Source organism: Mchenga conophoros, linkage group LG14 (assembly GCF_057382185.1).
Source record: "Mchenga conophoros isolate Kocher_MC1m ecotype Shallow Benthic linkage group LG14, M_conophoros_male_GT1.1, whole genome shotgun sequence".
Taxonomy (NCBI): Eukaryota; Metazoa; Chordata; class Actinopteri; order Cichliformes; family Cichlidae; genus Mchenga; species Mchenga conophoros.
Genome location: NC_140539.1, coordinates 13,783,231 through 13,804,067, shown reverse-complemented (window position 1 = coordinate 13,804,067; position 20,837 = coordinate 13,783,231). Strand labels below are relative to the sequence as shown.

The 20,837-nt window shown below is 38.6% G+C and overlaps 1 protein-coding gene across 2 annotated transcripts in view; it reads right to left on the bottom strand.

Annotated features, from left to right (window-relative positions):
* Nucleotides 1–20,837, bottom strand: part of egfem1 (EGF-like and EMI domain containing 1) — a 54,679-nt gene that overhangs the window by 28,395 nt on the left and 5,447 nt on the right. For both annotated transcript variants that reach the window (XM_085245398.1, XM_085245399.1), the window contains exons 5-11: nucleotides 10,080–10,202; nucleotides 5,609–5,731; nucleotides 3,229–3,354; nucleotides 2,854–2,976; nucleotides 1,200–1,322; nucleotides 458–595; nucleotides 171–293 (exon numbers count right to left, since the gene is read on the bottom strand). In XM_085245398.1, coding sequence (XP_085101524.1) covers nucleotides 171–293; nucleotides 458–595; nucleotides 1,200–1,322; nucleotides 2,854–2,976; nucleotides 3,229–3,354; nucleotides 5,609–5,731; nucleotides 10,080–10,202 — 879 coding nt within the window. The remainder of the gene's footprint in view (nucleotides 1–170; nucleotides 294–457; nucleotides 596–1,199; nucleotides 1,323–2,853; nucleotides 2,977–3,228; nucleotides 3,355–5,608; nucleotides 5,732–10,079; nucleotides 10,203–20,837) is intronic.

Here is a 20,837-nt window from a genome sequence, read left to right as displayed (position 1 = left end):
TGTTCTTTTTTCCCCCCTTTTCTAGTAGGAACTGGCCTTAAAAGGATTAATTTTTCAGGACTCACTTGGTAAATACGCTTTTTAGAATTTGTGTCATACACAGCTTTGCCACAACACAGAAAACCTTAATAAGTACCAGACTAGATGATCTGCTAAGAGTCCAACCTTACCGTCACAGCTGCAACCGTCTGGATTTAGTCTGTAACCAGGCCAGCAGCTGCATTCATAGCCGCCTGGATAATTTTTACAGAAGTGGCTGCAGCAGGACTCCTCACTCACACACTCATTATTATCTGTGGAAAGTATTAAAGAGCTGGTATGAAGAGATCCTTCTGAAGGACTGAAGCACAGAGCCAAAACACATTAAATAAAACAGGTGAAAACAAAATATATATATATATATATATACACACACACACACACACACACACACACACACATGTATAGAAGGTCTGACCTACACAGGTCTTCCTGTCTTGGTCAAGCTGGTAACCCTGGTTACAGGAGCAAAGAGGGCCATTGGTGGTATGCTCACAATGATGAGAGCAACCTCCGTTGTTCTTCTCGCAGCTGTTTACAATCTCCATCTCAATGCCTGGAGATGAAAGGATCAAACCACAACAACAGTACACAACCACAGATGAAATATAGGGTCAATGACACGGGGCATTTTTGGCTAATAATGACTCTGTAAATCACATTTAATTTTGCATTTTATATGCTCAACATAAATACCTAATGAGAGTATGATGGATTTAAAAAGGATATAACTTAGGACTCGGTTGAATTTTGAGGCATATCACGCATGTCAGTCCTGTGTGCTACACTGAAATGTTTACAAGCAAAGTTTTGTGATTCAAATTAAAGAGCAGTTTACAAGTAACCTGGTATTTGCGTTTTGTTCTGTTGTTAGCAGAAAAAAAAGAAAATGATTTTAGAATGTGCAAGCTGCACCAGCCTGCGCTATAGTGTGCAGTGGTATTCATATTTATTTAGCAAAGGAAAGGTTACTAGTTAAATTCCCATTACAGTCAAAAAATCCCTTTGGGGTTAAAAATAAAAAAACTAAGGCACATTTGAATCAGAACATTTTCAACAAAGTCATTCTGAAATGATGTAAGTTGTTCTCTTATTTGCATAATAAAAAGCACTCAGCAGTCTTTACAGTTTGTGGAAGGTAGGCTGAAGTTCTTACTTACGGTAGCATTGTTTAGCATCAGCACCGAGTTCAAAACCCGGATGACACACACAGCTAAAGGAACCCAACATGTTGACACAACCATGGGAACACTTGGCATGGCCAGAGCTGCACTCATCAATGTCTATAAGAGGCAAATATTAACAAACTTTAGATCCTGGTATGACAAATGTCAACAGATACACCAAGACATGTAGGCAGAAACACATGAGCATGAGAAAAGTCCACTGATTGTGTCAAAGATTTATCTACTGTATTGCAAAACTGCAGAATATTATTCAGCATCATATTAAGAAACAGCAGAGGTAAACAGGACTTCAGTGTTCATGAAACTTGTATCCTGGAACCTGACTTTCTTGGTCGAGTAGCAGCTAAGTCTCCAACCAAATCCAGAGTTCCTAAAACAAGTAGATGTGCGCAGTCCTGTGGAAAGTTAATTACAGCTCTCAACATCTTGCAGAACCACAATTAGCTATAACATTAAGTAACTACTTTCCATATGAGTTTCTCACAATGTAGCGGAGGGAATCTGGCCTACTTTGAATGCTGTTTCATTTAATTGAGGTCTGTAGGCATTGATTTATGCACAGTTCTCTTAAGGTCCCATCACAAAATTTCATTTAGGTTGAGATCTGGGCATTGACTGAGCCACTGCAGGACCTTGATTATTTTCTTTTTCATTTCATGTCATTCTGTTATAGTTTTGCTGCTGTGCCTGGACTCATTGTCCTGTTTCATGGCTCAATTTCAGCCATGCTTGACTCTGCAATCCCATAAGGAAAAGAAATAGTAAAAACTTATAAAAGACTTGCATAAGATGTGGCCTACTTCATATAGTGAATCATATAAGGCTTACATGATTTACTCATGAAAGTGGCCACTTTCTCATTACTTTCATATATTGTTTTAGTAAGTATCCAAAACATACAAGTTTCATTTATATAATTTTTCAAGGGATCTTATATCTTTTTTCACTTTTGTATGCTTTTCATATAAGTTTCACACAAGACAGATACAAACTTTATAATATTTATATATATCTTTTCCATATGGGATGCTTTGGTACACAGTTGAGTTCATGGTCAACTCAATGACTGCAAGGCATGAATCGCTACACCCCCACCATCATGCTTGACAGTTGGAATGAGGTCTTTGTGATGATATCCTGTGTTTGTGTTTTATGGCCAAACCTCTTCCCTTTGGTCTTATCTGTCCAAAGGGCATGCTCCAGAAGCCTTGCAGATTGTTCTGTGCCATGCTGCCATGTTGTTTTTATAGACAAGTCATACTTTTTCATTCTTTTTGTAACTGAACAATCAGGAACTTTAACATCCAGCATGCTAACTGAGGTTGCAGAGTCTGAGAGGATTTTGGAGTTTCTTTAAGTTTAAAAGGGTGAGTTTGCTGGTAAGATAATGGTATTGTATAACACACACCTGAATGCTTAGACCTGCTCACACCTGCCAATGATCTAATAATTAAGTGCATTTGATTAGTAGCGCCTCGTTGCTACTTGCCCTCTTAGTTATAGGGAAGCAGTAATGGTGTAGTTAGTTTCTCACAGGACTGCATAGAAAACTTTCTTTCTCACATACAGGAAATCAGAGGTCTTATCTGAGTTATAGCTATGTGAGTGAGAGAGAGGGCTTTGTCACCTTCACAGTTCTTGGCATCTCCAGCCAGTGTAAAACCAGGTCGGCAGCTGCAGTGAACTCGGCCTTCTTCTGAAGTACACATCTGGCTGCAGCCTCCATTCCTCTCCTCACAGGGGTCCCTCACTAACACGAGGAGAAACATACACATACATATATTTGCAGAATGAAGCCAGGTCAGGACAGTTTGATGAGGACAATTTGTATTCTTGACATCTGAATCATACACATTAATATATTTTCTGTCACAACAAGATTGCTAGTAAAATTAATCAGTGCATTAGAAAATCCATGAAGACTATTCAGATTTTGAGCTGTGTAATGCACAGCTCTGCCACTTTAACAGATGTTTCTGCACCAAAAGTTAGGCTGACTTACATTTACAGTGTCTCCCATCCCTCTTCAGCTGGTAGTTCTTCCGACACTCACATTTGTAGTGATTGTCCCCCGTGTCCACACACTTGTGTTCACATCCACCATTCAAGACAGAGCAGGAATTCACAGCTTAAGAGCAAAGAAGATAGACGAGTGCTCAGTAAAAAAAAAAAAGTCAAAGTCATAAAGCCCATCCGCTCAGGTGCTCAAGTGCAGATTTAATGGGGCTGAAAGTCGCACTAAGTTTTCAGTAACTTAGAAAGGATGATAAATATAACTGAATTTTCTGGCAATTCAAAATACCTTTCACAGCTCAAGTTGCACAGCTGTATAATTGTGGAAAACACTTGAGTAAATGCAGGAAACTGGAAAAAAAAGGTCTTCAATAGGCCTGTTGGTCCAATGACTACCTCTAGTTTATTTTCTAATGATCTTTCCATCCTATCATTCCTGCAACTTAATGACGTGCCAAATATGAATATTAGCCGTGTGCCTTCTGGGTGCTCTAAACACAGACATGATGACACAGGCTGTAAAACTGAATGAACGGCAGGCTTTTAACACTGATGACTTCCACAGACACAATTAGCCATCCCTCTGCATCCGTACCTATCTTTTAACACAAAGCTGCAGCTGGAAACTGAGGGCATTAGGGGACATACATAGAAACAGAGATGTACCGATTTTCTCCAAGTAACAAATTGTTTCATTAAATGACAAATTTTATGGTCCTAAAAGGGTAAAAGTACTTTACCGCCTTGCATTTCTCCTTTTAAATTGTGTCTGAATTTCTCACAAGGATTATTCAATGAAGCTCTAGCTTCTACGCTTTCATTCTGTTTTTTTCACTACATTTGTTTGTTACATTTGTACAAAACCCAAAGTGAAGAAATTAGTTCTGGCATTAACTGTGTTCAGTGACTGCTACCAATGAAGTCTGGTTTTCATTGGACTGAACACTCACTGGCCACTTCATTATGTAGACCTTGCTAATCCTGGCTTCAGAACACCCTTAATTCTTTGTGGCACAGATTTATCGAGGTGGTGGAAACATTCCACAGAGAGTTTGGTTCATGTTACAGCGTCACACATTTGCTCCACATCCATGATATCACCGACTTTGGGATTACGATTTCGCGTTGTGCTAAGAAACTATTCCCCACACCATTATGCCAACACCCGCAGTCTGAACCCTACCGTCTGAATGTTGCAACACAAATCTAGACTCATTAAGCAGGCAACATTTTTTCAGACATCTATTGTGAGCTGTAGCTTCAGGTTCCTGCTCTTAGCTAACAGGAATGGCACCCACTGTCATCCTCAGCTGCTGTAGTCCAAGTTTTCATATCTTGAGATGCTCTTCTGCATACCGTGGCTGTAATGACTGGTTATCTGAGTTATTAATGTCTTCCTGTTAGCTTGACGCAGTCTTACCATGTTCCTCTGACCTCTGACATTAAGAAAGCATTTTCGCCCAGCAAGCTGCCGCTCACTGGATATTTTCTTTTTGTTGAACTGTTCTCTGTAAACAATAGAAATTGTTGTGTGGGAAAATCCCAGCAGCTCAGCAGTTTCTGAAATGCTTCGACTGGCTCGTCTGGCACGAACAACCTTTCTTCCCCTATTGTAATGCTCAGTTTGAACTTCAGCAGATCATCTTGACCATGTCTGCATGTTTAAAAGCACTGAGTTGTTTACGGACTTATTACAGATTTGTGTTAACCAGCAGTTGAGAAAGTATACATGTCAGTTATGCCTCCAGTTTGCACTCTTGGTAAGATAAGATAAGATAAGATAAGATAAGATAAGATAAGATAAGATAAGATAAGATAAGATAAGATAAGATAAGATAAGATCAACACAAATCATGGCAACAACAAAAAACGAAAATTGCACACAGACCTAAGCATAAATGACAAAATATTGCCATAAACACTAAAAACATCAGAGACAATGATGCTGATGGATTCTCGTATACACACTTTCTACATCCATGTTCCGAGTAAGTGCATTATCAGTGTGTATCCTAAGTATTTGTATGGCATAACCTTTCTAATGTCATGAACGTGTAGTAAAGGGCTCTGATCGCCAGATGATCTGTTGCTTAAGTTTCATAAAATAAATATGGTGAGATTGACATTAATATTCCCATCAAAAGCTTGGAAAGAAAGCTCACAAGCAAATTCTCAGAATGTCAGGCTATCCTTCAAAAGTGCAATAAATTCAAACCATTTTTTTAAAAAACTGTATTTTATCTGTTTTATTACAAAGAGAATGATTGCAAAAAATCCTGAATTATTAATGTGGGAAAAATACGGTGTGGGGAGGAGTAGATAGAAAACAGTTTCCACAAGTGCTGTAAATCCTTTTCTTTAGTACTTACCGATACAAGTTCGACCATCTGAGTGCATGCGGAAGCCTTCACTGCACTCACAGTGATGGGAGCCCGGTGTGTTGACACATGTCTGCTGGCATCCTCCATTGAGCTCCTCACATTCATCTACATCTGAACACACAGATATGCAATGCATGCATACCTCATACAGATATATATTTATATGTATTCATGCACCCAGGGGCGGATCTAGAAGGGTGGCATGGGGTGGCAAGTGCCACCCTAAAATGATCCCTTGCCACCCCAAGTGCCACCCCAGTTTTGCATATGACAGTGTTGTTTATTAAAATAAGATAGCATTAACAGTTTGAGTGTAGTTACAGTCAACAGTGAATATAAATGCTAAAACTGAATGTATTGGATAGTGTTCCCGCCCTGCAACATTAACAAATGGTTCAGCCCATAGCAGGACCGGCTTTTTTCTTGCTTTCAGTAGCAAGCCATGCTTATGATTGTGCCAGAGCACATTTTGAACAACAACATGGGAATTTCGGATTTTACACAGGTGTTTGGATGTTACACTCTGGAAATGGAAGAAAGGTGAGTGTTATGAACCCTCTGTGGTCCACCGACACGCTGCACCTCCAAATCACATGACTATTTTAAGGTGACATAGCAACAAGCTGCAGCCACGCTGAGTTTCTATTTCAACCCACACTGAAAGTTCAGACTTCAAAGTTTTTACATTTTAATTACAGGCCAGTAAATCCAGAGTTATGATAATATATATAAGCCACGCTTTTTTCCTAAATACTGTCGTCAGGTTTTTGTGTGTGTGTGTGTTTTAAGCGTTTTCTAAGGACAGCGCGAAAACAGTAAAGAAAGGGGAAAAAGCCACCGCTTTCCTATCGGTGGACAAATGCACCATGTCGACCAATTCAAAAAAAAGTCAACATATGGAATTTGGTTGTTTAGGAAGAGGGAAAAGTTTTGGGAGTGACTGTAACAGCAGCGAGACAGAGCGAGCAAGTGTGTGTGTGAGAGAGAGTTTTTAGATGTGGGAGATTTGTGATGGTTAGTGTGGAGTGTATACTTAGTGTATTGTGTTGTCTTGTGTAGCTGTTCTGTTGTGTAGTCGTTTTGTTTTGTGCATATGTGTTTGGGTGGGGGGGAGGCTTTGATTTTGCCACCCCATTTGATTTCTTTGCCACCTTCATGCCACCCTAAGAAAATTTCTCTGGATCCGCCCCTGCATGCACCACGCCTTGCTTCTGACTGATTCAAATATGAAATTTGCAGCCATCACAGTGATGAATATGGAACAGTTTCTCTGCTTCTTGATTAAAAGTTTTCGCTTTGCTCATGAATGAGACACCTGTAACTGTGGTCAGTTGTGAGAGAACAGCGTTCAATTTAATGAAGGATTAAAATGAGCTTTTTAGAAACAAGGAATTTATTACATCCTTAATTTAAAAAAAAAGTCCCACCCAGCTTTGAGGTGGTCTAATTAAACATTTCGTTTGACGCACGCCAAATAACAGAAAATGAATAACGCAATTTTACGGGATTGTGGAATAAAGAGGTGTAATTTAACCAATTTTAAGCTCCAATTTCTCATGCTTTAAAATGTTAATTATTAAGTGTGCTGTTCAGCTTATTCCCCCATCAGCTCCTTCAGTTTTACTAGTGAAGAAAAACACTAAGAGCTAACTGCATATTATGTCTCCTGTGAACAAAACGATGAAACGGTGAATATCATCAAGACTTTTACAACTACACTTTCTTTGGTGTGAGTGATGAGTGGTTTATCATGCTCTTTGCACACGATTCATTTGTTCACTGTTTTTCCTATAGTGTGTGTCAGAGAGAAGGAAGCCGTGAAGCCAAAAACCTGAAACCTCAACTCACGTATACGTATTGGGGACGGTGCTCATAAGATCCTCCAAAACTCTTCCTGCTTGTCATCTCTGACTTTTTGAGATTACACTAATTCCTTTGTTAGGCCTGTGTGTGCAATGACTGCCCAAATAAAGTTTTATTTTGTGTTTTCTTTTTGTATTTTTCCCAGGAACATGTGGTTCAGTTTATTTGAGCATGCACAACACAACCATAATTCTGGTTTCTCTGAGGTCAGAGAATTTCCTAAGTACTACAAATATACTAAATCACTTTCATGTAGTTTATGTGTGCATTTATTTGTGTTTGTGTTTTGCTTTCTACACATTTAAATATCTGGCAAACCCATGTGGGCAATCCTCTCCAAAGTGATTGCAAGACTATAGTCGCCTAAAGAAATTCCTAATGGTTTGCCCCATTCTTTGAACATATACATGGATGTTAGAAATATTTACTGCACATTGCACTCGTAAGGTGTGTGCCACTGAAACAAGGCTCTTTTGTATGACTGCTATTGTGAATGATGCTTAACATCCAAAACAGCTGAACAGAAAAAAGTTTGTCAAGGTTGCTTATTGGTTTCCCCAGTTGAGATCATTTCAGCGTGAGACACACAGTGAGGTGCATGCAGGGCTGGAGGTGTCACAGGTCAGGAGGTCATATCATGTGACAGCAGAATTGTTGAGCTAACACATACAATTAGGCGAAACAGCAGCCCTACTAACATGCTGCTGAACTGCTTTAGTGGCACAAATGAGGTAGAATGTTTGTTTTTTTTTAAAAAAAAGGTAGTCTGAATGTTAAAAGAGCCCATTTTAGTGAGAACCAAAAACTCAAAGCAAGTTCTCTCACCAAAATCTTCAGGGTGCTTCAGTTTTGGTCAGATAAAACTCTAAAAATAGTAACGTCACTTTCTTTTCTGCCACATGTTAAAGTCAAAAACACTCTTTTCTGCCAGTAATTTAACCACATGTAGTGAACAAATGGGGCAACTGTGGTTCAGGAGATAGAATGGGTCACCCGTCCCGGTCTGGCTCCTCCAACCTGCATGTCAAAGTGTCCTTAGGCGAAATACTGAACCCCAAGTTGCCCTTGATGCATCTATTGGAGTGTGAGTCTATGAGTGTTTGGTGCAAGTGAAAAATGCTATGTAAGTATCAGGTTGTACTTTCACGCAAATTCACACAAAAGCCCCTAAAATAAGAAATGAACAGCTGCTAATGCTGCTAATGCTGCTCACTCCTGACTTCTCCAGCAACCTGTGAGGCATAGAAATGTTAGAGTGACACTATCCTGTCTTAAAGGTCAAAGATCAGGAGCATTTGTTCACACCTGTAGCTTTTAGGAACAAATGGGCGCGCCGCTAACTCAGCGTATTTCTTTCAAAGAAGACAGATGAACTGGGAGGGCACGCTTGTTATAATATATCAGCACTGCCTGTGTGGACAGATGCATGTGTAGGTCTACAGAGGCCAGATCATTTAAATGTAGCAGATTCAAGAAATACTTAGGGAGAAAACACAAAGGCCACTGAATTACCTCACATGGATGAATGTGAACAAATGCTCACGTTCATTTATAGATGGCACCAATGTTTTTAGTCAAAATAATAGGTGTCACTATGTAAAAGTTTCTAAAGTTAACTTTTTTCTCTCTGAGTTTAAAAAGCCCAAAAAGTATACAATGAATGGTAAAATAAAGGCCTAAATTAAATGTACAGTGATCATTTTTTGTGCTATTGCTGATGGAGCACAGTACCACAGGCTCATGTAAATGATGGCATATGTCTGCCTATACAGTAGATGAACACTGAGTGCATCATCTGCATAAAGAAACAACTCCAGTAAAGCTTCTAATCAAGAGATTGAGAAAGGATTAGGAAGGAGAAGAAGATGGGCAGATGCTGAAAAATGGATCACGCCAGTGTTTTCCTGCAATGTCATAATTATTTTTTCCTAACCAAGCGGTTTTGGTGCCGTAACTTTGACTGTTTCAAATGGGAAGTTGCATCAAAAATAACGTTATGATTGGCACCTAATGTCTCTACCATAACGTTATTTTTTACCCTAATAAACTTGCACAGAATTTCCGTGACTGTGTCTTGATTGCGATGCTATCTCGCTGGGAAAAACTTGACCACAGGCAGACAAGCAGCCAAAGTAAGCCCATGCAAAAATGCCTTCATTGTAGTTCCTGTAACTAATTACTCAGTGCATTTATGATTTCAGACTAAAGGTAAATTGAAGCAGGAAAGTGGACTGCCATAAAATGTTGGAAGAGAAGATGATCGCATTTAGGGCTTTCTGTGCAAAAAGCTTTATAGTGATGTCATAATTAATCAGCTAGGGGCCGTCTTGCTATGGGGTTACACAAGCTGGGACACATAAACATGACGCTCAGTAGTCATTAGTACTGAGTTACATGAACTCGATTACAGAGAACAGAGTCGTAGCACTACTAAATGATAACAAATTCACAGGCACATTATATTATATTATATTATATTATATTATATTATATTATATTATATTATATTATATTATATTATATTATAATAATAACAATGAAGTTAACCCAGGAGGTCAGTGTTTGTACGCCAGCTATTTCTAGATGTCCACCTTACCATTGCAGGCCTTGCCATCTGGCCCCAACCTACTGCCTTCAGGGCACTTGCAGTAGTAGCTGCCAATGGTGTTGCAACAGTACCCCTCACAGCCGCCTTCATCCACTTCACATTCGTTAACATCTGAAAGAAGAACATTGAAGGCTAAGTTCACTAAGTTAATTCACAGTTAACAAAACATTGCAGCTTAATTAAATGTGACAAAAGGATTTTTGGCCTCACTGCATCCTAAACTCTTTGTAGGGTTTTTGTTTGTTTGCCTCTTTCCTTTCTTTTTATTTTTTTCTTTGTATTATTTTAGGGTCTTCACCTTACAATACAATGCGTCTTGAGGAACTGTTGTTGTGATTTAGTGATATATAAATAAAATTGAAGTCTATTGACAGGATTTAAGGATCGGTGCACTCATGAAGCACAATGAAAGAACAGGAGAAAGTCTCATCCCTGCTGCTCAACCACAAACTGCTCAAGTGCAAGAGACACAATCCTGAGACCACCGAACCTAACACTCCGTTTACCCACAGGGCACAACCAAGAGAGATGGACTAAGACCTTGCCAGGGGAGGCTGAGGAGTATGATCCCCCTAAACGTGAAGCACACCATCCAGACCCTCTTCTTGAAGAGGTTTTTCAGTCCAGGTACAATCTCCCCAACTTCCACAAACGTTGCATATGCGTGTTAGCTGTTACAACCCCACAACATCCAGAGCCTTGAGAAACTCGGGACAAATTTCATCCACTCCAGAGGCCTCGCCAAACTACCTCAGTGACCTCACCTCCAGTGATGGCTTAGTCATCCCTTTTGTCCCTAGACTCTGTTTCCTCTACAGAAGGCATGTCAATGGAATTGAGGAGATCTTCTAAGTGTCCCTTCTACTACCCAACTAAAAGTCCTCATTCGAGGTCAAATTTAAAAAAAAAAAATACTGGCATTAAAACTCTTTTCAAAGTCTTAATATGTTTATCTAACCTTACTTCTTACTTGGTTTTCCCAACCTTCTAATCTGGTGTGATATCACCACACAAATTTTCCTTTATCTTCTAATATGCATGAAGCGGTAACAAGAAACCCTATTAATATGAATGATCTATGACACATGGCAATGAGATATTGCTCTAAGTATTATTTTTATAGTAGACAGATTGTTGGCTGAAGATTTATAACAGGCAGGTCTGGTAAATGTTGCTAACATCTGCAGTAGTTATAATCGAGCAACAAAGGAAGACATTTTCATTTATGGCATTACTTTAAAATAGTTTCTGGTTTGTAAAACGGGCTTTCATTTGATATACAGAAATACTTTTTTAAATTTTTTTAATTAATTTATTTTTTTGCGTATTTCTGTTTTACTGAAGTCCCCACTGTTTAAACTGCTTTCTATTGAAAACACTACAATCTTTCATACCACCTTTACTATCCCACGCCATTACTTATAGCTGGTCAGATGAGGTTGGCACCTATTGTCCCTACAAGCCAAAGATAGAAAACAGCAGTGTAACATTTTACACTCATTGATCAGGATCAAGTCTATACAGCTGACTTGATCCTGATCAATGAGTGTAAAATGCTGTTTTTTGCCACAGTAGTTCTGGTCCATGATACACTGTTACAGGACTGGTTTCGAAAAGGGATACGCTGTCAGTGATATGCAGACATCAGATATAGACATCTCCTGTCAGAGAAGGTGGAAAGGAAATATTATTTAGTATCTTGTCGCCATCTGTTAAAAAGATTAAATGGCCCCTCACTGTACATTGAGTTTGTTTATTCTGAATAACAGGAAATTTCCAATGTGGAGAAACAGTTTGGGAAAAAAAACAGGAAACGGCGTGCTTTTAAAAAATGCATCGTTTGGCAGCTTGTTTTTATTAGATTGAAGGAACACGACAACAGTGTTTGTTTAAATTAGTCTGATGTATCACTTTGTGAAAGTCATAATCTTTTTTTATTAACATGCTATTATAAAATAACATGCTTTTAATGGTGGTTTTTAAGATTTGTTTAGCTTTTCAAGGGGTAATGAAGGAATAATGTCCTATTTCTTCAATATACCGCTATCTAACTATGCAAAGGCTAATCTAAAGGCACATACATTTTACATAAGCCATGAAACAAAGCCTTTGGTTTCGGGGGAGAAAAAAAAAAGGCTTTCGATTTTAACATACTCAGCAGTACTCTTATGTTGAGCCTGCAGGGGGAAGACACCCATGAAGCAACCGATGACTTGGCCAGAGTTATTAAAAGACAACAGGGTATGAAAAACTGTTTATGTTGTTCAGGTAAAATACTTGATAATATATCTGTTTCCCCACATCTGCATTCTCAAAAAATAAGAAATAAAGAAAGGATTTGAGTCTGTGCTGAAAGCTGCTTCCTGATAACAGCACAAAGCCACAGCAGTCAGTTTAGACAAAATTGTCTCCAGCTGAGCACGCAAGATGCGTTATCAATAGCCTATTCAAATCCTTTCATGCGATGTGATGCAAAGAGCCATAGTTTGGACGAGCGATGCTGAATTATTGCAACCATGTGTGTTCCCTGTGGAGATAAAGAGATACTATACGGCTCCATATTTTACAGTGGGTGAAATCAGAAGCAAGGAAAAGCAGCAGCCGTGACAAATATCCTCAGAAATTGAATGCTTCGCTTGAACATTAGTTGTTACAGGATTTTAAAAGTTTGCAGAGTTCTGCAGGACCTCAGAAACAAAGGATGGGTCGCCATATTTCTTTTTCAGGCCACACCCACACTTGGTTTCCAAGGGCATGCAGGGTTTTCTGGGTAATGTAAAGGGAGACACAGATTCACAATTAATTTCAAGAATTTCTGAAGGAGACAATGATCAGTGCTGATATTACAGATATTTATCTTTTGGGTTTAGGTCTTTGTAAATCATTTTTCCTTAGTTGTTTTATTTTTATAATTAGCACATTGTTTTCCTCAGAAAAATACACATAAATAATGTAAGCCTTGGCTTTACAAGCCTTTACTTACATGGAAGTCCAACACTCTTCCCATTCATCTTTAACAAGAAGAGGCTCTAAGAAACTTTATGCCCATCCGGGAAAACACACACACACACATGTGCATACCTATAGCTGTCCACAGAGACACAACCCTGTTCTATACTTTTCATCAACTCACAAGGAAGTGACATAGACTCTTAACCTTACAGCCCTGCCCCCCCACTCACACATCCCCACTTTGATCCTGCAGCTCCCTGGAGCCTTAATGAGCTCTCCGTATTAGCTCAGGGTCATTTGTCATCACCATCAAGATGGTGTGCAGGGAGAAGTGTTCACTTAGTGCCTTTCAGGGCATTTTTAAAATCCAGCTTTTTCCAGCACAAAACAACGCAACGCTTAAAAAGTGTTAGCGATGTGAACTGTGTCGCCCTGTCATCGTTACTGAATAGCACTTATTTTAATGGGAAGACTGAAAAAACAAAAATGTTTTTCCATTTAAACCGTCACCTATATGCAGGAATTTAATGTATTTTTTACTTAGTTATAGAATTCCACATAATTCAGCCTCAAAATCTCTGCAGACAGTCATCAAAAGAAGGTACTTTCAGCTGCTCCCTTCCTTACCCAAGGGGTCACCATAGAGCCGAAGTAGTGCAACTAACTTATTTTATCAGGAAGCTATCGATTTTAAACATAGCGATACTGTATATGATCTCAACTTGTTGCAACAGATGGCTTTGTGAGCCTTCTGCCAGAGCTTTCGTCTTCTTGTAATGTATCCATGTATCTATCTTGATAAAGTTCAAAACAAGACGGAAACTGTTTTCTTCTTCATTTATGAATGGAAGTGATTTTTGTTTCCCATCAGTTAGGCCGAACAGAGAGGACAGCTGTTTGAATGCTTTTGTGTTCTCCATAGACAACTATCAACCACCAAGTCCTTATTCCTGGATATCTCATCAGGTGTTATTGACATTACTGTCTTCAGCATAGCATACAGTGTCCCCCCTCTTTCCAGTTTCTCCAAGGACCACCGTTTTTCCTTCCCCTAGAAAAAAAAACTACCTTTAGTACATGGACATTAAATAAATCAACAAACCCTCAGCAATGTGCCCATTTTCCTCATGGTAAAACATTTAAAGATACAAGTCTGGATCAATAACTGAATCAGCAGGCTTTGGCTGCATGATTTGTCTCTCTCAGCACTCTTCAATGAATGCAGCAGAGCTTCAGTTGTGGTAAGTGAAATTCAAGCCTGAGTAAATTTACTGATTCTTCCTTAATAGATGGAATTTGGGTCTGGAGCAGGACCGGTGTTTATTTCCCACCTATTCTAGGTTTGTTTCTATTATGGCAAGTTAACTGTGAAAAGAAATACTTACCAGACAGACCAGTAAAGAAAAAGCCTCAGCTCACACTTCTCTACAATAACAGGCCATTTTTCAGCCTTTTTATTTAACTTAATGTTACACATTACCAAAAAGATTATTTAAACTGTGAGATTATGCTCGACATATACACCATGAACTTTTGGAAACGTTCATGAAACAGGACACATTCTTACTCAGCTATTCTACTTCAGCAGCTCCACATAACTGCTATTTGCCAATGAGATGTAATATTTCAAATGTGAGCTGTTCCAAGTGATGATTTTGTATCTTTTTCCAGTGCATTGCTCCATTAGTGATTTGTTTTACATATATGTATATATATATATATATATATATATATTGTATTTATTATTATTTATCGAAGCTGAAAATGTGTGTTAGCTATGATGTAGAAGTGTCCCATTGCGGAGAAAAAGCAAAAGACCTTGTGAACCATACCGAAAGGTCAAAGGTTATTCAGGGACAGCTGAGGAGTTTAAAGAACCTGTCACAGAGAAGGAAGTAAGCTTCAACAATCTGCTCAGCGGCAACTAAAGATGAGACAAAAGGTGGATTGTTTTCAAGATATGGCGAGCTTGAGGAAGGGATACAATCAATCATGGCTCAGAACATTTAGGAAGAATGCCAACTGTCTTTAAGTCCCGTCTGAAGCATACAATAACAGAGGAGGAGAAAGGCAAAGCTGGTCATTGGTGATGGAAAGCCCTAATTTTGGATAGCTGGGTTTGTTAATATGACGCATTGATATGTGAGAAAGTATTTTGAAAAGCTTCCTTTCTCCTTGCTCTTAATTTTCTATGTGACAAACATTTAGCCCTGCTCACTTTCAACCATGTGGTGAACTCACTTGTGCAGCTCACATGCTTCCCATTTGTCTCTTCAAAACTTGTTTTTATTGTAAGGATGGATCAGATGTTTTAGGGGGACACAGATTATTTACTTGGTGTAAACATGCTTTTTTTTTCTTATCTTTCATTTCCTAATAGTAAATAATAAAACCTTATTTGTTCTCTGACAGTGCAGTACAAGAGACATGAATCACAACAACTGTGTGCTATCCTGCTTTCTCCCCCAACATTTAATCCGCGCACAACACCAGCATTTTTCTCTGTAATTACCAAAGTTCCAACATTAAAACCCAGTTCATTAATTGGGATAGAAAAGTTGAACTGGAGCCCCTGGCTTGATAGTCTTATTTGAACTTTTTGCCCCATAATTCCATCAAGTTTTCTTCAACATCTGGGAAAACTATCTTCCTCAAAAATGCCTTCCACAGAGAGGATGAAACATGGATGTAGATTTATGCCTAACTGTACTGCATGTAGAAGATTGTTCAGCATCTCAGTATTGCTGTTTCAGATATGGAATAAACATGATCGTGCTAAGGATGATTTTTCAGTTTAATAAAGCTTTGAATGTTACTATTTACTTTTCATTGTGAAACAACATCCATGCCAGGGTCTTTCTAGCTTTTGAGAATTATTACACGTAGTAAGATGTACTAAGTTACACAGCGTCAGCATGTTCTAACTTTCACCATTCACTTCCAACATTTCCCCTAATGCTACTGACTGCTAATGCTGCCTACTTACTGTCATATGTTAAAGGAAAAGTTTACCTTTAAATGAGCAAGAACACGAGTTATAAAGAAAACCATGTTGTTAGAGAAACTAGTGAAGTGTGTAGGCCTGAATGACTCACAGCGCTTTCAGCTCTTTGATGTTCTTCTACAAGACAACAAAAGGTCAAGATAGCATTTTTTTTATCTTCTTCTGAGAAAAGTTCACACTGAAAAACAATCAGAATTGCACTGCTTGCTTTATAGCCAAACAGCTGCATATCAGATATTTCTCCAGTTTTAGATTAGTGAAGGCCAAAAAAGGTTTTTATCCCTTTTGCTAACTTCCCTAAAGTAGTTTTCAGAACTCTGGGGCACTTTCTTGGTGGAAAACTCACCACTTGTCTACTTCAAAAATCTCGAAAAAGGGGGCCTCTATCTTAGGCTTATTTTTCTAAACCCAAAACTAACACTATAGAGCACAGCCAAACCGAGTTCATGGAAGAATAACTCCACTGCTACTGTAGGAATTCAACAGTGAGCCTTGAGTGCACATGGCTCATCTCACAGACCATTAGCTGCGGCCTGTTCAGCATTAACCTGATAAAAATGATAGCTAAATGCATTTGAAAAGATGCCGGGGTGTTTTTTTAGCATGTGGCTACTTCCCTGTCACATGGCAGCAATTGATCTAATGTTCCTCCCTCCTCTGATAGCTATGCTGATCATGTAGCACTTGCCTTGCTCCCCCCTGTGTCCTGCTGTTAGACGAGCCATATTCACGGTCTGTGTCTCGGCATATGATTCCTACATCCACATATAGAGACTTCAGGAATGAAAACAGGATGACTGGGTGCACAGGTCACAAAGGAAGCAACGCTAGCACATAACAAACATTATCACTGTCTTAGTCTCAGTGTTTAATAAGAAGACAAACTATGTTTATCCTGAAAAATCACACATGACTATAACTATGATGATACAGTTTTTTCTGTGGATCATGGAAACCTCTGGCATCCAATCACTATTAGAGTTCAACATTTAATTTTAACTTGCTGTAAGGTCTGATGTATTCAGCCAGAGGCATCTGCGGCTTTTAACTCAGTTTTCAAAAGCTGATCGCTACCATGTGTTTAAAACATGTCTTGGGAGATTGGTATTGGTTTCTCAGTCATTAAGCACATATTACGCCAGAGATGCACAGGAACCTTCAGTGAAGCTTTTCATTAACCACTATTATTAAAAACACAAAGCGCTAGCCAAAGCAACAACCGACCTGTCAGAGGTCATTTAGACATTTGCACTTCAGTTCTGTCAGAAACAAACGTTATGACTTCCACACCTCACAGACTTTAGTAGCCATGACCTAAATTATTGTTGCAGAAACCTTTCAGACAAGACCAACATAAGCACTCCAGCCTGCCATCATTACAACCACACAGTTGTCATAATTTAAATAAATTACTGCCTGCTGCACATGTGTGAGCTGGGACTTTAGAGTGCTGTCTTATATCCCAGGTTGTGTTAAGATCATAGTTGTTGACAATGATTTGGAACTACAACTGTTCTAAAATGACTCCTTTGTACCTAGAGGGAAAGAACAATCTGCTTCTGTTGCTTAGGAGTTAAAGCACAATGCTCAAAACTCACCTGGAGCTCTGCTATGACCTAAGTGCACGGAAAGACTTAGAGAAGCTAAACTCCCCGCATGGTATGTTAGTTAAGAGGATTCCTTCCAAACCTGTGAAAGACATCACTGTTTTGTGAGAACAACCACAGGAGCTACTAAGACGTTATACACCTTCATTCTGGGTCTTCACGAACATTTCTATCAAATTAAATCTAGGACTAGATTTATTTATTTTTCCTCAGCCATGTTTTTATTGTAACCACATATTGATATTTTGGCTTGACTACATCGTTGAGCTTAATTACTTCCAGAGACCTGAAAGAGACTATGGTTTTTTTTCTCTTTCTTGACGGACAGATTGTTTCACTGAGACTCTTTTTAAAGTTCAGAGCAGGAACAGGCATACCAGTAAAAATTCATCCTGAACAGATTTTTCTTTCTGTCCAGAGTCAAATCCAGGAATGTGTGATATTACTGCCAAAGACATGTGAAAGCAGTAGAAGACAGAGGACTAAACACTGGCAGAGGCTCTATAAAGGATATACACCATACCAAGTGAAGACATTACCAAATCATTTTTCCTGAATCTTTTCCAAGTTGCAAATATTTTTTAGCTATATTCAAAACCCAATGGATTAGAGTTAACAATTTCCAGTATGTTCCCTGAACCGGTCCTAAATGATGTATGAAGGAAACATTAATTTTCTTGTGTGAAAAATGGAAACAGTCAAGCGTAAGGTACAAGAATTTGCATAAACACCTCCACAGAATACTCAAAGAGGAAACATGCAATGAGCTTAGCATATGTACAAATCTGCAGAGCCCAACTAAAGCTCGACCATTATCATACAGTGGGGCAAAAAAGTATTTAGTCAGCCACCGATTGTGCAAGTTCCCCCACTTAAAATGATGACAGAGGTCAGTAATTTGCACCAGAGGTACACTTCAACTGTGAGAGACAGAATGTGTCTATATGTCTATATGTCAGTCAATTTCAGTCGATATTAGGTATTTGCCGATATCATTAGTGGCATTTATATGATAGAAAAATATATATATAAAGTAAAGAAACACCTTCAATCATGTTATGAGTGTTGATGTTCCCAAAGGCACTCTGAAACTTCCCTGCTGGTAATATGTGTTTGAAATGCTACAAACACAACAACCAGAGCCCTAAAGCCAGTACTACAAAACAGGATTTTGTTTTATTTGTGTAACTTCAGTGTTAAACATGGTTAACCATGTTTCTTTACAACAGTTTTGTATTTTACAGGTGTATATTTTATATTTTGTAGCGATTTTTGAAACACCATCTGATGTCTCTGGTGTAGGTAGCACTCATAGGGATCATTTTCTGTGGAAGAAAAGTGTTATGACCCATGGAAAAAACCCTTTTATACTGGTTAGATGCTGCCAACGCCAACCCCATCATATCAACCTGCAGTGGAAACTCTGGTTTAATTTAAGGAGTTGATAATCAGCTTTGTGTGAGCGCTTATCCTGATCACCAGCGGTGAGGAAAGTGAATCCAGAAAACAAAAAGATAACCTGGATATGCTGGACTTGGTTCATAGTGCAGGAAGCTGTTCTACAAAGCTAGTTGAATCTTCCTTGGTAAATTCAGGGTTAAACCTGGTTTTCAGTACTATGAACATGGTTAACTTCTTACTGCGGTAGCTTGCCATGGTAACATATGCTGTGCACTAACACAGATCAGATTAGGTTCCAGATTAGAGCTCAACATGTATGAAATCGTCACCTACTGACCAATCAATTCCCAGAAAATAGCATCCCCATTCTTTGAAGTTCCTCAGACATCTGTGTGTGGAGAGTAGGAGGGTCTAAAACTTTTTAACAGCATCTAAAGTGTTTATCTTTTCCAGATAAGAATCTTTTCTGAATATCGACTAGTATAACCAATGTTCTTGTCTTGTTTTGTTTTTTTCATGTTGGCTGCAAGCTATTTTTATTTTAAAATATTTCTATTTTTCCAAAAGCATTTACATATGAATCCTAAAAAAGATGACTTTTTTCATACATTCTGACCTTATATCAAATTTGTACAGAATCAAGACTAAAATTGTCTTTTAATGTAATTAAGTTAAACATGATTTAATTAAATACTTGATTGTAATACATCAGATTCTTCCATGTCTTAATGAACCAAGTGTCATATTGATACATCTGTTAATTTACTGGGTTTGCATTATTACTGGCTGTATTTCCTTCTTTCAGATAGGCTAAGTTTTATTAATGTAGTAACGTCTTTTCCAGACCTACTGACCACAGCACTCAAACTGCACACCTTTAGTACACCTCTGCAGTACTTTTCCTCTCACAAGCACACTGCTGTGTTGCTTTCAGTCTACATTATTTTACCTCTTAATATTTTTCCAGTGGTTTCCATATTGGTCTTAAAAACTGGGGCTCTAGAGCCAGTTCTGTTCAAACACATTAACGACAAAAATAACATTTAGGTGTGAGAACATTTAGGTAGGAGAACCATGAAAATCCAAACACATGCACATATAAACCTGCTGCAACACAAACAAAAATAACACCCGATTCTCTAGGACACATTTCACTGTTGAAATACTGTAAAACAAATCAAAATGCACAAACACAGTCAACAAAATCCAAGACTTAAAAGAAAATTTCAACATCCAAACAAAACTGCATCCATTTATGCCAGACTGTTTATAATCTGTTTTACATAGTCAAATGCACATAATAAACAGAGTCTCTGCTTCCTGTACCAAAAGTAAATACACAACAGAAGAGACCTGGTGGTAACTGAGTCACCGTCTCCCACTGTTTTATTTATTGCAGTCATCCTAACAACTCTGCAGGAAAAGCCACTCCCTCTATAGCTATAGCTGTTTCCCATTTCAGTAGCTCATTGAAAAACTTTAATACAGTCATAGAGAACTTCAGTTGTATTGAAGCCTTTTCATTCGGCAATCACAGAAGAAAACTTTCAGAGACAACCTACTGTAATCTACCACACTAAAGACTGCAGACGTGTTCCTGCAACTCCATCTCCACCATCCATTCAGCTTTATGTCATACAATCAAGCCCAATCTAATTCACACCTTTGTAAAAATATGTACACAAGTGTTCAAACACTGACACAGATAAAGACTGGTGTGTTTAATCTGACAGAAATCCCGTCCAGACAGGAGCTCAGTGACTGGGGTGAGTTGTGATCCGA